Source organism: Excalfactoria chinensis, chromosome 5, assembly GCF_039878825.1.
Source record: "Excalfactoria chinensis isolate bCotChi1 chromosome 5, bCotChi1.hap2, whole genome shotgun sequence".
Lineage (NCBI taxonomy): Eukaryota > Metazoa > Chordata > Aves > Galliformes > Phasianidae > Excalfactoria > Excalfactoria chinensis.
In genome coordinates, this window is record NC_092829.1 from 43519482 (window position 1) to 43532407 (window position 12926).

The window sequence follows — 12926 nt, forward strand, 5'->3', positions numbered from 1 at the left end:
TTCATAGATAGAAATATTCAGACGTAATATTCGGACCTATTTTTCCTAGTTTGTCAAAATAACTTAATAACATTAAAGGTATTTATCAACACTATCCCTTTGAGAAGGCCGTCTCACCACATACCTCCACAGGAAGAGAGGCTATGATCCAGATGTCAAGTGGGGAGCCAGTGGGGCTGAGCGTTCCCATGATGACAGCAAAGTTGGCATCAGAAACGAGCCAGGGGAGCTCCCTGCCACCAGACTGCCAGCCAGACATGCATCCTCTGTAGAACGTCTCAGTGCCATCCTGGCTCACGCGTCTGGCACGTTAGTGGAGGAGATGGAGATGTAGGGGATGCTGTGCTGAGGATGTGAGGGGTGGAAATGAGGAAGGCGGAAAGAGGGAGGTAGAAAGTAATGGTGAAGGCCCTTGTAGCTCAGCATGGAAATGCGTGTGCAGCACTCAGTGCTGAGCACCGACCTCTGCCAAGGTCTTGAGAGCTTTGCTACAGAGCAGAGAGCAATGCAACAGCGCTGCTTCAGCTGCCTGTCTTTGACAGCACAAGCTAAGTGGGAAGATGAGAAAGAAATCAATTTTCATTAGTATAAATGCAAGACATATATGTCAGCATATTTTTATACATATATACACACGTGGGTTTCCAGTATCACTTCCTTTTTAAAAACAGTGTTTAAAACTCATAATGATTAACAAAACGTTGTATACAGGAGCAGATGGATGAAGCCTCACAAAAGAGGTAATAAACAGGAGAGGCTTCATGAGGTAGAGGACATCTTCACTTATGAGCAGTATTAAAACACCAACTTTATTCAGGAATACAGAATACATTTTTTGAGGATATCCAGTTTACAAAAGTTTAAGACAAGGTTGGGTTTCAACATACAGCTTCCTTTAAAGCTCTCACATGTCTTAATTTCAAGCAGGAAAAAACCCTCAAACCAGTAACAAAAGGGACAAACAAAGGCCACAGTTTTGCATTGGAATACATTCCAAGCAGAATCCAGCATGGTCCTGAAATTCTTTCTGCAGTTACATACTTTAGTCCACAAGTGCATACAGCCTTGTGCTAATATCACATATTTTGGGTCTCGTATGAACTGCAAGAAGAGCACTTGATCACAATTTCAGTTCCAGGCACTGCATGTAGCTTCCGATGAGCAACAGTTAAGAACAGTACTTGCCATTTGATCACCACTTTTAAAAATACAGCATTAAATTCTTCCTTCATTTAGACAATTTTAAATATTCATTAAAAATTGAATTCAGAAGCAGTGTCCCTCTATCCTTTTCATCATTAATAGTTTTCCTTATCTACTAAAACCATTTGTCTTTTCTAAGATGTCTAAAAAGTAAAGCACAAGATTAACAAGCTGCAGCGTTAATTAAAATGAGAGTCATCGTCTCTTTTCCTCCACCCAACTTCTAAATCTATCACAAGGCCCCCATTAGCTGCATCAAAGTGAAGTGGTGTAAATAAAACTGATTTGACTTGAAAGGAGAGGAAGAGCCAATGCAGACTCACTTAAAAATCGCAATGCAGTCACAGCGTTGTCATGTATGCCACTGTAGGCAAGAGCAGAGGAAATTATTCACAGGCTCTCTTTTAAAAACATTACTGTCAGTTTTCCATTAGCGCAATACCAGAGAGCTAAATTGTAATTTGCCATACAAGGAACTTCACGTTATTATCAAGCAGACTCGCTAATGGCTTCATTTTAAAATACACAGCACTCTGACTTCTGCGGAGGTTACAGATAATCACAACTTCTGAAATTTAAATACACCATCTTTAAAAAAACGATCCAAATCTCATCTCCAACAGCCTAAACCCAATTCCTTTATTTACCTCGAGCAATCATTTCTTCCAATTGGTTTACTGAAATCAAATCTATTAATTAATCCCCGCTCTTAGTGGAACTACTCATTACCGTGGTCACCACTGAATACAGATCAGGAATCAGAATTTGGCTGCGGAAAAATCTGTTTTACTTGTGTAAGAAATAGGCCTTCGAAAGAACATTAATTTGTTTAAACATTAAATATAAAGGAAAGCTCCTGGAGGATGCACCTCAAATTAAAAGGTTAAGAGCAATCTCAAACAATAGAATGATTAATTCCAACTTCACCAGCTACTGAAGCCCCACTACGTGGCACTTCATGAACGTTTAGCTTCAGCCCTACAAGACGAAGATGAAGGAACTGCAGGATTTCCAATGAAATATTTAATTTAATCAGTGCAGTTGTTGCTACCACGCTTCTCCAAAGATTCCACTAAATAATGCAGCACAGTGCTGTACTAACACTACCAGAAGTGACACGTTATAAACAATTTCAGTATGATACTACAGCAATTTCCAAAGAAACCAGCTAGCAAATCTGTTACAGGTACAAGAAAACTGGAATAAGATGAAAAACTTCCTTAAAAGTTTTAGCATGCCTTTTTGGAACAAGATACTGAATCCCTGTACTACTCCTCAAAGTGGTCCCCAAAACTAACAACAAAGAGGAAGACAAGTCTTGTTTCTCTTTTTGGTTCTCTAGACAGTGATATGTAACAACAGCCTCCCCAAATCAACACACAGTCAGAAAGGCACAATCTCCTTTTATAACTTGAATGCTTAAAAACAGAAAGAGTCCTATACAAAGATAAATACACCCTTAGCTGGAAGGGAAAATTTCACACCATTTAGAATGCTTCTTTTTTTTCCCTATTTTTATGAAGTCCAAATGGATTATCTTAATGCAAAAGTTACACGAATATATACAACCTGAAAGTATATCTTCTATATATACATATATATGTACATAAACAACAGTGACTGACACAGACAGAAGCAGCAGGCTATTTCCACTCTTTTCCTACTTCTTAGCAATGCGAGATAATGTTTTTTAGATTCCAAAGGCAAACACGTTTGGTTTGCATATACTATGTGTCAGAAGACATGTGAAATACAGTCTCCCACAGAAGGCTTGCCAGAGGGATGTGTGCCACTTAAGTTACACAGGACATGATGATTAGTATCACTAATACAGCTTTAGGCTACTTAAACAGGAAAAAATGAAAGTCTAAGGAAACCGCTGTAAACTCTGCAATAGCAAGTTCTCAAGTCTAATAAAATGTTTCAAAAACTGCAATAGAAAAATAAGGCTAATTCTGATAGCGTATTGTTTGCTTACAGAAGGCTGAGCAGAACCCTAAACAAAGGCAACAAGTGGGACAGCAGGGTTTGGTGCTCATTCCTGTGCCCACATATGCTGTCAAGTCAGCTATACTCAAGTTTGACTTCCACATAAAACATAGAGCAACTATTTAAGTGACAATGACAACAGTCTGCCTAGCAATTTGCAAGGACTGATTAATTAGTCAAGTCCTGCTTCATGCAGGGCAGTGTAACTATACTGCTTGAGCTCCCACCAAGAATGGAATGACTGCGGCTTGTATGTTCCTTTACAAGGACCAAGCAGTATCTTCTTCAGCGCACATCGGGATAGGCTGCCTAGGCCCATAAGGAAAGGCTGCTGTTAATTTATTTCCAAACAAAACCAAGACCATCAGCACTACAGTTTCACAGGGTCCCTGCTGTGTCATCTCAGCCCTGGAAGGACCGCTGCCTTAATGTCCATCTGATGCCTGCCTGCCACATGCCATGACAGATGACTCCAGACACAGAAATAAAACAAACAAACAAAAACAAATACAAAGTGAATTCGGTTTTATGTGTTGGAACTCCACTACCTGCACCCACATTCAAGAATTCTTGAGTCCTGAGCATCTAATCTTTGGGGGAAAGATGTTACCTTAAACAGGGAGGAAGAAAACAGGGGGTTTGGAAAAGCAGTAGTTTTAATCTTTTCCATCAAACAGCAAAGCCTATTTAATGACAAATAAAGAGAGAAAAACTCAAAATAGATAAAAGTAATTCTGTTTATCTGAAGAAACTAGAGTCTGAACCAAATGAATAATGGCAAACAATTAAGGAAAAGCAATGAGAATGTCATAAGAAAAACATCAAGATTTTGAAGTCCTACAGGTACAAAGAGAACTAAGCCTATGCAGTTCACGATGTATATACATACATACAGTATTAAATATGAGTATCCACACATATCCATATGCAGACAAGCCTTAAACCTCTTCCCCACCTTCAGCTGTTTCAGAAATTAACTGACTTAGTCATTGATACAGAAGTTTTCCATGATGAATGTTAGCTCCAGGCTGGCTGTGCTGTTGAAGGCGTAGCTGAAAAAGTTTAGATTTTGTTTGCTTGTTATTTCTTAATTCTTATTTTTTATCTTAAGAAGAAGCATATAGAGTGATGCTGTTTTGCCACATTTGAAGTCTTGCACTGGTGTGTTGAGCTTCACTGCCTCTATGGTCAGCCTGGAGTTTGACACATAAGCCAACCTCTGTGGTTTTCCTGAGAAAATCCATGCAAATCTGGCCTCAACGCTAGCACTGAGGCAGAGGAATAAGAACAAAAAACACTTGTTTGTTCAGTTAGAGAGCTGCTGCATCATCACAAGCTAAAACCGAAAATTACATTCACAAGGAGAAAGTTCTTGGCAAGGAAGAGAAGGGCCATCTACAGCATCTTCTGCAATTTGACTGCTGCCAGTGGGCTTAGCACTGGGCTGCTTTCCTCCTGAAGGACTGCTTTTTCACATTCCAATGACCACCACCTGGCACCAGGTAGTGGGAAGGAACAGTTCACAGTGGACTGGAAGCAGTCTAGAAACGAGAGACTTGGCATAACTTTTGTGTGCAACGTTTGTATATATTACACATGCACATATATACATTCATATACGGTATATATTCTGAGAAATATGGTGCATCAGTTCTTCGGCATAGCACTTTTTCTCTTGCTGGTCTGAACTGGAACCTGCTTGCAGGAACATTGTCAGGAACTGATGCAACTCCACTTTCAGTTCTCACACCTCTGTCTTTTGATGAGCACAAAATGCAGAGTTAAAAAATTAATGTGGACACAAGTCAAGTCATCATTCAGGCACACATCTGTCTGAACCCTACAGCAACAGCAAATTAACCCACTTGGCCCAGAAAAAGTAAATCTCTTCCTGCCAACCCAAACACTGGAGCAGTTACGCTTCTCTTTCATCAACATGGTTGACTAAAGAATCACTTGGATCTGCTGTCCTCTCAAGAAGGGTTCTGTGGCCATCCATGCTCTCACAGACATCTCTTGTCCAACCGCTGTCGGTGCCCTGGGGGCTTCCAGCCATGGGGGTGTCCGTGCTTACCACGCTTCCTGTCCGAGACCGGTAAGGAGGGAGATCTGGCTGGTTAGGGGATTCAGATTCAGAACAATAAGGGGGTGGAGGAAGGTCAAACCAAGGTGGTCTGCTGTAAGATACATAACATAGCAAGAGGTTACTGAAAATAATGGCATGGGAAAACATACGTAAGATTTTTTCCAATAAAGAATAAAATGAGCAGTACTTCTTGGCACTTACTCAGTCACACCTGCCAGATGATCTTAAACAGACCTTCCCATGTCATTCACGTTATTCCAAAACCTCCAAAGCATCACCAGGTACTGAGGTTTCTGGTCAGGACGCAACAGAACTAACGACTTCCTGCTTAGCACTCCACAATGATTTTCATGGACATGCACTGCCAAGCAAATCTCAGCTCACCCTCAAAGAAGTTAAGAATTTTACTTGTGTAACTTTCACACAACCTGAGAAAGCACTATAAAAGAAGTAAGGTAAGCAGCAGATTTGCATCTGTAGATAAAGATGTGAACACAAAGCTCTGAAGAAACCTCTGCTAAGTGACAAAGATTAATGGCTTATGGTCTACAAATAAATAATGAACTGAATTCTTCACAAGCATTTTTTTAGCACAGCTTTGGTATGTGGTATGCAAAGTAGGCACAGAAAGGATGAGGTACTTGAATCAGTAAAACTGTTTTTTGATTCTAATGGTAAAACAAAGTAAAGGGATAAAAGGGTTTAGCAGATTGATATCAGATATTGGGAGCAATCAGTTCTGAAATTGCAGATGGTTTGCACTGGCCCAGGTAAGAAGCGATTACAATCTGTACTGCTGTTCATCCAGTTGTCCTTAGTAATGAAAAAGATATCACTATTATGAATGTCGACATTAAGACAAGTAAGCTGCTGCCAAATCAGCAGAGAATAGGAATGTAAATGATTATATTATCATTCCTAGATCCCAGAGATTATACTAAAGAATGGTGACAGGGTGACAGTGAACAAACTGGATCATCAAAGTCCCACTATGCCCTTTTTATGTACAAAGGATGTCAGTCTAGCAATTTTATTTGGAAAGACTTTACAGGCAGAGGTTAAAACAAAGGTTAATGATCTACAAATAAAACCAGTGTCACCAATACAAAATCAACACACCCACAAAACTTCAAAGCACTTTCAGTTACTTAAGAAAAAAGAACAGAGCTTTCCATTTCAGGGTTCTTCTCTTTTCTTCTCTGAGTAAAAAGAGAAGTGGTATAGAGCAGAGGGTCTATTCAATTACTTGAAGCAAGAAATGCAGACCTCTTCACATTATATACTTATCACTCATCTCCAGGGCATTTGTCCTATGACCCAGCTAGCTTTTGGCAAAAAATACAAATTCAGTTTTCACATGTTGACTCCAGGCTGGCATGGGATATTATGAGAGAAGTTATACATTTCTTTGCATTCTCCTGCTTCCGCAACTGCACATGCTAAGATCATGACTTAAGTTTGCCTTACATGCCCTCAATGGTAATAAAAGCAAGTGAACTTGACAGAATAGCAACACGGTTTTGATGGTGACATCAAAAGCGTCATAAGAATAAACAGGGAACAGAAACACAGATGCACACAGCTGCAACCAGCATGAAACTTTGCTGAGAGCAGATTTAGCTGCTGTACATACCTTTGGTCCAGCACAGCCTCTGAGTAGGATGGAGGCGAGTCTAGATCCACTGGCCTGTGGTAGGTCTGGTTGGACATGTACTGGATCCCATTGTTGACATTGTAGGTGACGCTGCAATGGTGTGGGTGATCAAGGACCACCAGCCGGGACAGCAGCACAGGGTGCTGCAGGCGATGCACTGGCAAGGTCATAAGGTTGTTGCGCTTTCTTTGGTGATGCAGGACTAAGGCAAGAAAGGCCACCACGAGCACAAAAATGACAGAGCTACCAATGATGGCGTAGGTAATACTAGGATAGTAGAGCAGCTGATTTTCTGAGGTCACGTAATCTTGGCCGCTGCCTGCCTCTGCAAGACAAAAGGAGAAGGAAGCCTGAGATTCATTTCATATTACAGTTCTGTTCTTGGACACACGCTGAGCTTTCTGTTGGCATGCTGTGTGAAAAAGCAAGTTTCTTAGCATATTAAAACTACATGCATACAAAACAGAGATTAGCTGACCATCTCTGAGTCTATTCTCACCTGTAGTATATGTCCCAGACAAACTACGGGGGAGAGAGAATGCTGAAGAACAGGAAAATACACTCTGGTGAAGCATGTGCATTATCATGAGGTTCACTCAATCACACTTTTCACTCAAACTACTTTTTCCACAGGTTAAAACATCCCTTTCTGAGGCATAAGCATAGTTCTGTAGCCATATCTGGCAAAGCATACTAGAAACAGAAATATCATTAAAAGCAAAGATTAGTTTTTTTATAAAGTGTGGTACAGCTGATGTTTACTTAGAGCTTATGAAAAAAAAAGGTAACAACTACATCCTCTGCTCCAGAAATCCAGCAGTTCAAAACAAGTAAAAAAAAACCAAAACACAAATAGCTGCGCAGTAAGAGATTATTTGGACGTTTGCAATCAACAGATCTCCTGCTGGAAGTAATTTAAAAGAAAAAAGGGTGTTGGAACTGCAGATAAAACCACTTCTATAAGCCTGGTAAAATGTGATACCAGTAAAAGATGTGGAAGTTTAAAAGCAAGGTGGTCTAGGAAGGGAAAGGCAAAAAAAAAACAAGCGAACAAATGGGTAAAGGAGTTCGGTTATAGCAAAACGAGGAAAAGTCAAATGTAAGTAGGGCTGAGGGCATGACAAGTCACATAGCTGAGCTTCCATTTGACTTGGAAATGGACAGTGGAATGGATGAAAATAGTCATTGAACAGGAAGAAGCAGGAACACAGCTGCAAATGGAAGCATTACGGGGAGGACTGGTGATGAGAGAAGAACAGATTGGAAGAGGTACTACACATAGCACACAGTCACTGTTTCACGTGCAGGAGGCACTGAGCAATCAGCAAAATCACCAAGTATTCTAAAAGAAGATAAACAGGATTTGTTCGAAGCCTGACACAGGAGAAGGAATCCCTACCCAGGCTCAGGGTCCAAAGAAACAAAAAGGTAACGGAATTATACCTCTGCATAACATCTACATGGATCTTGAACTGCACGCACACCTTATGAGGAAAAAAAGAAACAATAAAGAAAGAGGCAAAATGCAAAGAAGAAAAGTGGCTTAAAGATGTGACTGATGTGACTGCCACACTTCAGTTCAGGGCCAGGGCTGGGAACCATGTACCCCTGACTCCATGTCAGCACCCTGCTGACAAAGTCCAACAGCATCCAAGAATCGCCTTTTCTTTTTGGGGAATTTCCGTTCCTGTGGAGGCTGTAACTCCTTACGGCCACAAAAATAAAAACGCTGTTCTGACACAAAACATTAATCTATCTCAAGCAAAAACATGAGGCCGAGTAAAAGCAAACAAAAAATCCTAATCCCTTGACCCTCTAAAATACACACAATTATAAGAGGACCATCTATCCCAATTTTTCATTCCCTACAGTGAAAGGCTGGGACAGTAAACCTTAACATATGATTTTTCCCTTCCCACTTACCAGCTGAAAACAGGTCTTGGTCATTCAGAATTGCAACTGAGCCACTTACAAGTGTCTCTGGGAACAAAATAATGAGGTGTACGCAAAATGTATATGACAAAATAGAAGGGCTTTCCTCAAACACCATTTGTGAATCAAGATCCTTTGGGTATTTCTTGCAATGTTTGTTTTCAGTACTTTACTTTCATGGTAAAACACAAAGCCACACTTGACAGCATCACTAAAAATAACTTCTGTATCAGCTAGGTAAGATAATACAACTGAAATTGGTTAATCCTTTAAACATCTCAATTTTAATCAGACGGTTTAGTAAGAAGGAAGAGAAGGGTAGGAAAGACTGCAGTAGAACTAAAAAAACGTGATTATCAGTCCTGTTACTGACCACAAAGAAAACTACTGCTCTTACATAGGCATGTTCTCCTGTCGATACCACTACAACCGCAGACCAGACAGCTGCTTTGCAGCCACCTGTGAGCCCCATTTCACCATGGAATAATCCCAGTTTTCATGTCTATGTCACACATCAGCGAGGATCCCCCATGAATTTATTTCCCCACACAGCAGCACTGCAGAGAAAGCAGAAATTGTTGTTACCTGTCAGTGCCAGGTCTCTGGCTCACTTAGCAAAGTGAACAAAGTCTGCATGAAGAATCTAAGTCAGAGCAGAAGGGAGGAAATGAATTTATATGCATTAGGAAGCTTAATTACAGCTCATCATGTATTACTATGGTTTTGCTAACACGCTGCCTAACTTCAACTGCTGAATAATGAATTCTTGTCACATAACACAGACAAGGGCCAGCGCTGGGAGTGGAGTGACAAGTAGATCATTTCTACAAAAACATCAACAAGTTTATATGCAAGGAGTGACCCACGGGTGAATACTATTGCCTGTGAATCTTCGGGGCAAGGGAAGTAAAAATGTTATGACACTCCAGTAAAATATCACAAGACTTCCGCTCATCTTGGTTCACCAGTTACAGCGCATGGGCATAAGACTGAGAACTGAATGCCTTTGTAGACCTGATGAGACATAATTAGTTATCAAGGGACTACTCTACAGCAGCATGGTCTCTTCTCTTTATTAATCTCCATCTTATTAAAAAAGAAGAAAAAAATGAGAGCAGTTAATTATATGTCAACTTCTTTGGAAAACACTTAGGGTTATGTCCTTTTTACGTCCTGCATGAAAAGACTCCACAGATCCAAAAACATTTTGCCAAAAATCAGACCTTTTAAAGAGGAGAAAGAATCTGATAACAGGTTTAGGACAATATGGGGGGAGGGAGGGCAGGGACCTGACCATTTGTTTTATTTAGCTTCATAGCCTTCTCACACAACAGTAACCTACCCATCTTACAAAGATTTGGAGCAAGTTTGCAGTTAACATATTATTTAGGAGCTTTGGAATTACCTCTAATACCTAGAAAGTGCACTATTGAAACGTCCTCCCACCACACCAACATACATATTCTTGCCTTATAGGTGGGCTCTCTGGCCATAAATACAAAATCCTAAAGTCCTTTAGCTAAAGATGCTCACAAATGAAGCCCAGTGGTATCCCACTTCCCTTATGGTTCAGTTTAAACCAGGAAAGATGAATCTCTGCCTCATCTTCTTTTGCTAACAAAATCACTAACTGTAAAACTGCTAAAGACTAAAGTAACATTACCTGAGCCTGACAGCTGTGCTTGGCTTGTAGCCCTAGAGAAAACACTTGCCATTCAAAGAAAAGAAATGAACTTCCCTTAATGGTCTCCTTCCAAAATAACAACCCAGAACAAAAACTGCTTTATGTGACAGCTAAAAGCAGCCAAACTACAAGACTGTTTTGACTGGAAGAGACTTTTGGAGGATGTTTTTTCTTCCACTCTCTAATCCTGTTGAAATGAACAACTTACTGATAATTCAACACGCACGCAAAAAAGCATCACACATCAGAAATGTACGTCCAGCTACTGCAAGAGTATGGGAGAATGCAGTAAGTTCTTCTAAAGGAGCTTCTATAACTAGAAGAAAAAATAAAAGTAAAAGAAAAGCCACACATGCTCCCTGTCCCCTTATTACTTTATGTTGTCAATAGCTTCAAATTTGAAGAGAAGGCTTTGCAGAAAGAGAAAAATAGAGGTGCAAATAGCTGCTTCCAAAGATGTCATTCCAGTTTGCCCTAGAACCATGTGGGCATGCAGGGGTGCAGAACAGAAGGACAGGAAGCTGACACTGCTTAAACGAACTGTGCACATTTTGTGCACTTCTTAATAGAGAAAAGGTGAGATAAAACACCACCTGAAAAACCTTCACCAGACATGCGATACTGCTTCAGAAAGAAAAAGCTGCAACTCTTTCGTTCTGCTCCAGTAACTTCCAGCAAATGTTTACACATCATGGAAGGCGCTGAACTGAATCTCTTGGTAATTCAGCCATCTGCTCCCAGAAGTAGCCAGTATCATCCAGGTAGCTTTAAAGACTTTTTCCTGCTTTCCTATTAAGTATAAATTTGCAACAAAAGTTGAGCAGGAAGACCAATTAGGTTTAAATTCGCGGTATATTTATTCTTCCATGGTTGTTTTTTTTCCCCCTTAAGAAGATCTACGTTTTTTAATCACACCACGTATAAACAGTTTATCAATGCCACTTATGCCTATTAAACCTTATTACCTGGGAAATGCTGAATCCACAGACTGGAGATTTTTGGAGTGTAAAAAGCTTTGTGAATAATTTAGGAAAAGACTGATAAAGGAAACATAACGGGCTGCGCTCAGAAGACCATCTTATTGACTGTGAACAAATTTGCTGTCTCCAAGTTTTTAAAAGATCTGAGAGTAGCTGCATTAACCGCATTAGGTCTGTCAGACAGTGGGATGAGGGTCTATTATTTTATCTTTCGCAATCCTCTACTCGAGTCTGGCTTTTCACAGTTCATCAGAGAAAAAGCTTTTCAAATACATAATCTGAGCAGACACCCGTAGACTTAATGAACACCAGTCACGGTCCGTCTCCAACAAAGACGCTACTGTAACAACACATTTAAATTCCAACTGGTTAAAGAGCAGCTCTGCAGCAGGAAGGTTAAAGACAAAAATCACATACAGACGGGCAGAGCCTCCATGCTATATTTACCTTCCATGCCACAGCAGCACCTACGGCATCCAGGCTAAGTCTTCAAACCCCTTACAGATCTCATCTTTGATGATGTCACATGCCACTACAACAAGCCTTATGTAGATCTGTGCCCTGGACTTTAAAAACGTTCTTTATTCAAGTGATGACCTTTCTAATCCTGTTATCTTTGTTCCCCTGCACACCTCCTGCCCTTTTCTGAGCTACAAACAATATCTAACCCAGACAGCACAGCTCCTTCATATCCAAGCTTCGTGCTCAGATATCACTTGTTCTCCCACCCCCAAGCAGCTTCATATTTGCCTTAGACACTCGCAGCCAGGATTTGTTTCCCACTGCATTCAAGGAGCATTTCTACCCCTGCTGTGGTTTTTCCTGTTTCATGCATGGAAGAGAAAGTTGCAAATACAAATGTTACATGTACTAAACAGTCCTTAGCTATGGGAATTGGCCAAAACAATATGGTACAATTACACCTTTACCTATCAGGTGCTTGGCAAGTGTAGAAGATTTCTAGGAAAGCAGCAGAATTAAATCCCTTGCTTTTTTCATGTACGTCTACAGGAGTGATGGCTTCACATCAAGGCAACACTGATGTGAACAGGTATTCCGGCTTGGAAAGGTCTGAGGCTATTTTACCATGTGCATCTCAGCATTCCTAATATCCATGGATTAGAAGCAGAGCAGCCAGCGATCACTTGAGGCAAAACAGGGCAGACGGTGGCTCTTACCACAGCACTAGAAGTTGCCCACTGGGTCACTTTCTTTAAGTCTTCCTGGCTCCTTGCCCTGTTATGCCCACATGCAATCTACACAGTGATGTTTGAGAAACGTTGGAGAGACAGTGATTACAAGTCTATGCAAAATCTAGACGTTACTGAGCCTCTGCACTGCTGTCCCTTTCATAGGGGATACAAGCTATGTGCAGAAGTGCTCTTTGTGTTCTCTTGA

At 40.6% G+C, this 12926-nt stretch overlaps 1 protein-coding gene across 5 annotated transcripts in view; it reads right to left on the bottom strand.

The window, feature by feature from the left end:
• Window positions 1-780: 780 nt before the first annotated feature.
• LDLRAD3 (low density lipoprotein receptor class A domain containing 3) overlaps window positions 781-12926 on the bottom strand; it is a 109441-nt gene continuing 97295 nt past the window's right edge. For 3 of the 5 annotated variants that reach the window (XM_072339215.1, XM_072339213.1, XM_072339214.1), the window contains 2 exons: window positions 6912-7257; window positions 794-5369 (listed from right to left, as the gene is read on the bottom strand). In XM_072339215.1, coding sequence (XP_072195316.1) covers window positions 5108-5369; window positions 6912-7257 — 608 coding nt within the window. In that variant the 3' untranslated portion in view covers window positions 794-5107. Of the gene's footprint in view, window positions 5370-6911; window positions 7258-12926 lie in introns of all 5 variants that reach the window. The other 2 variants (XM_072339211.1, XM_072339212.1) reach the window with 2 other exon arrangements.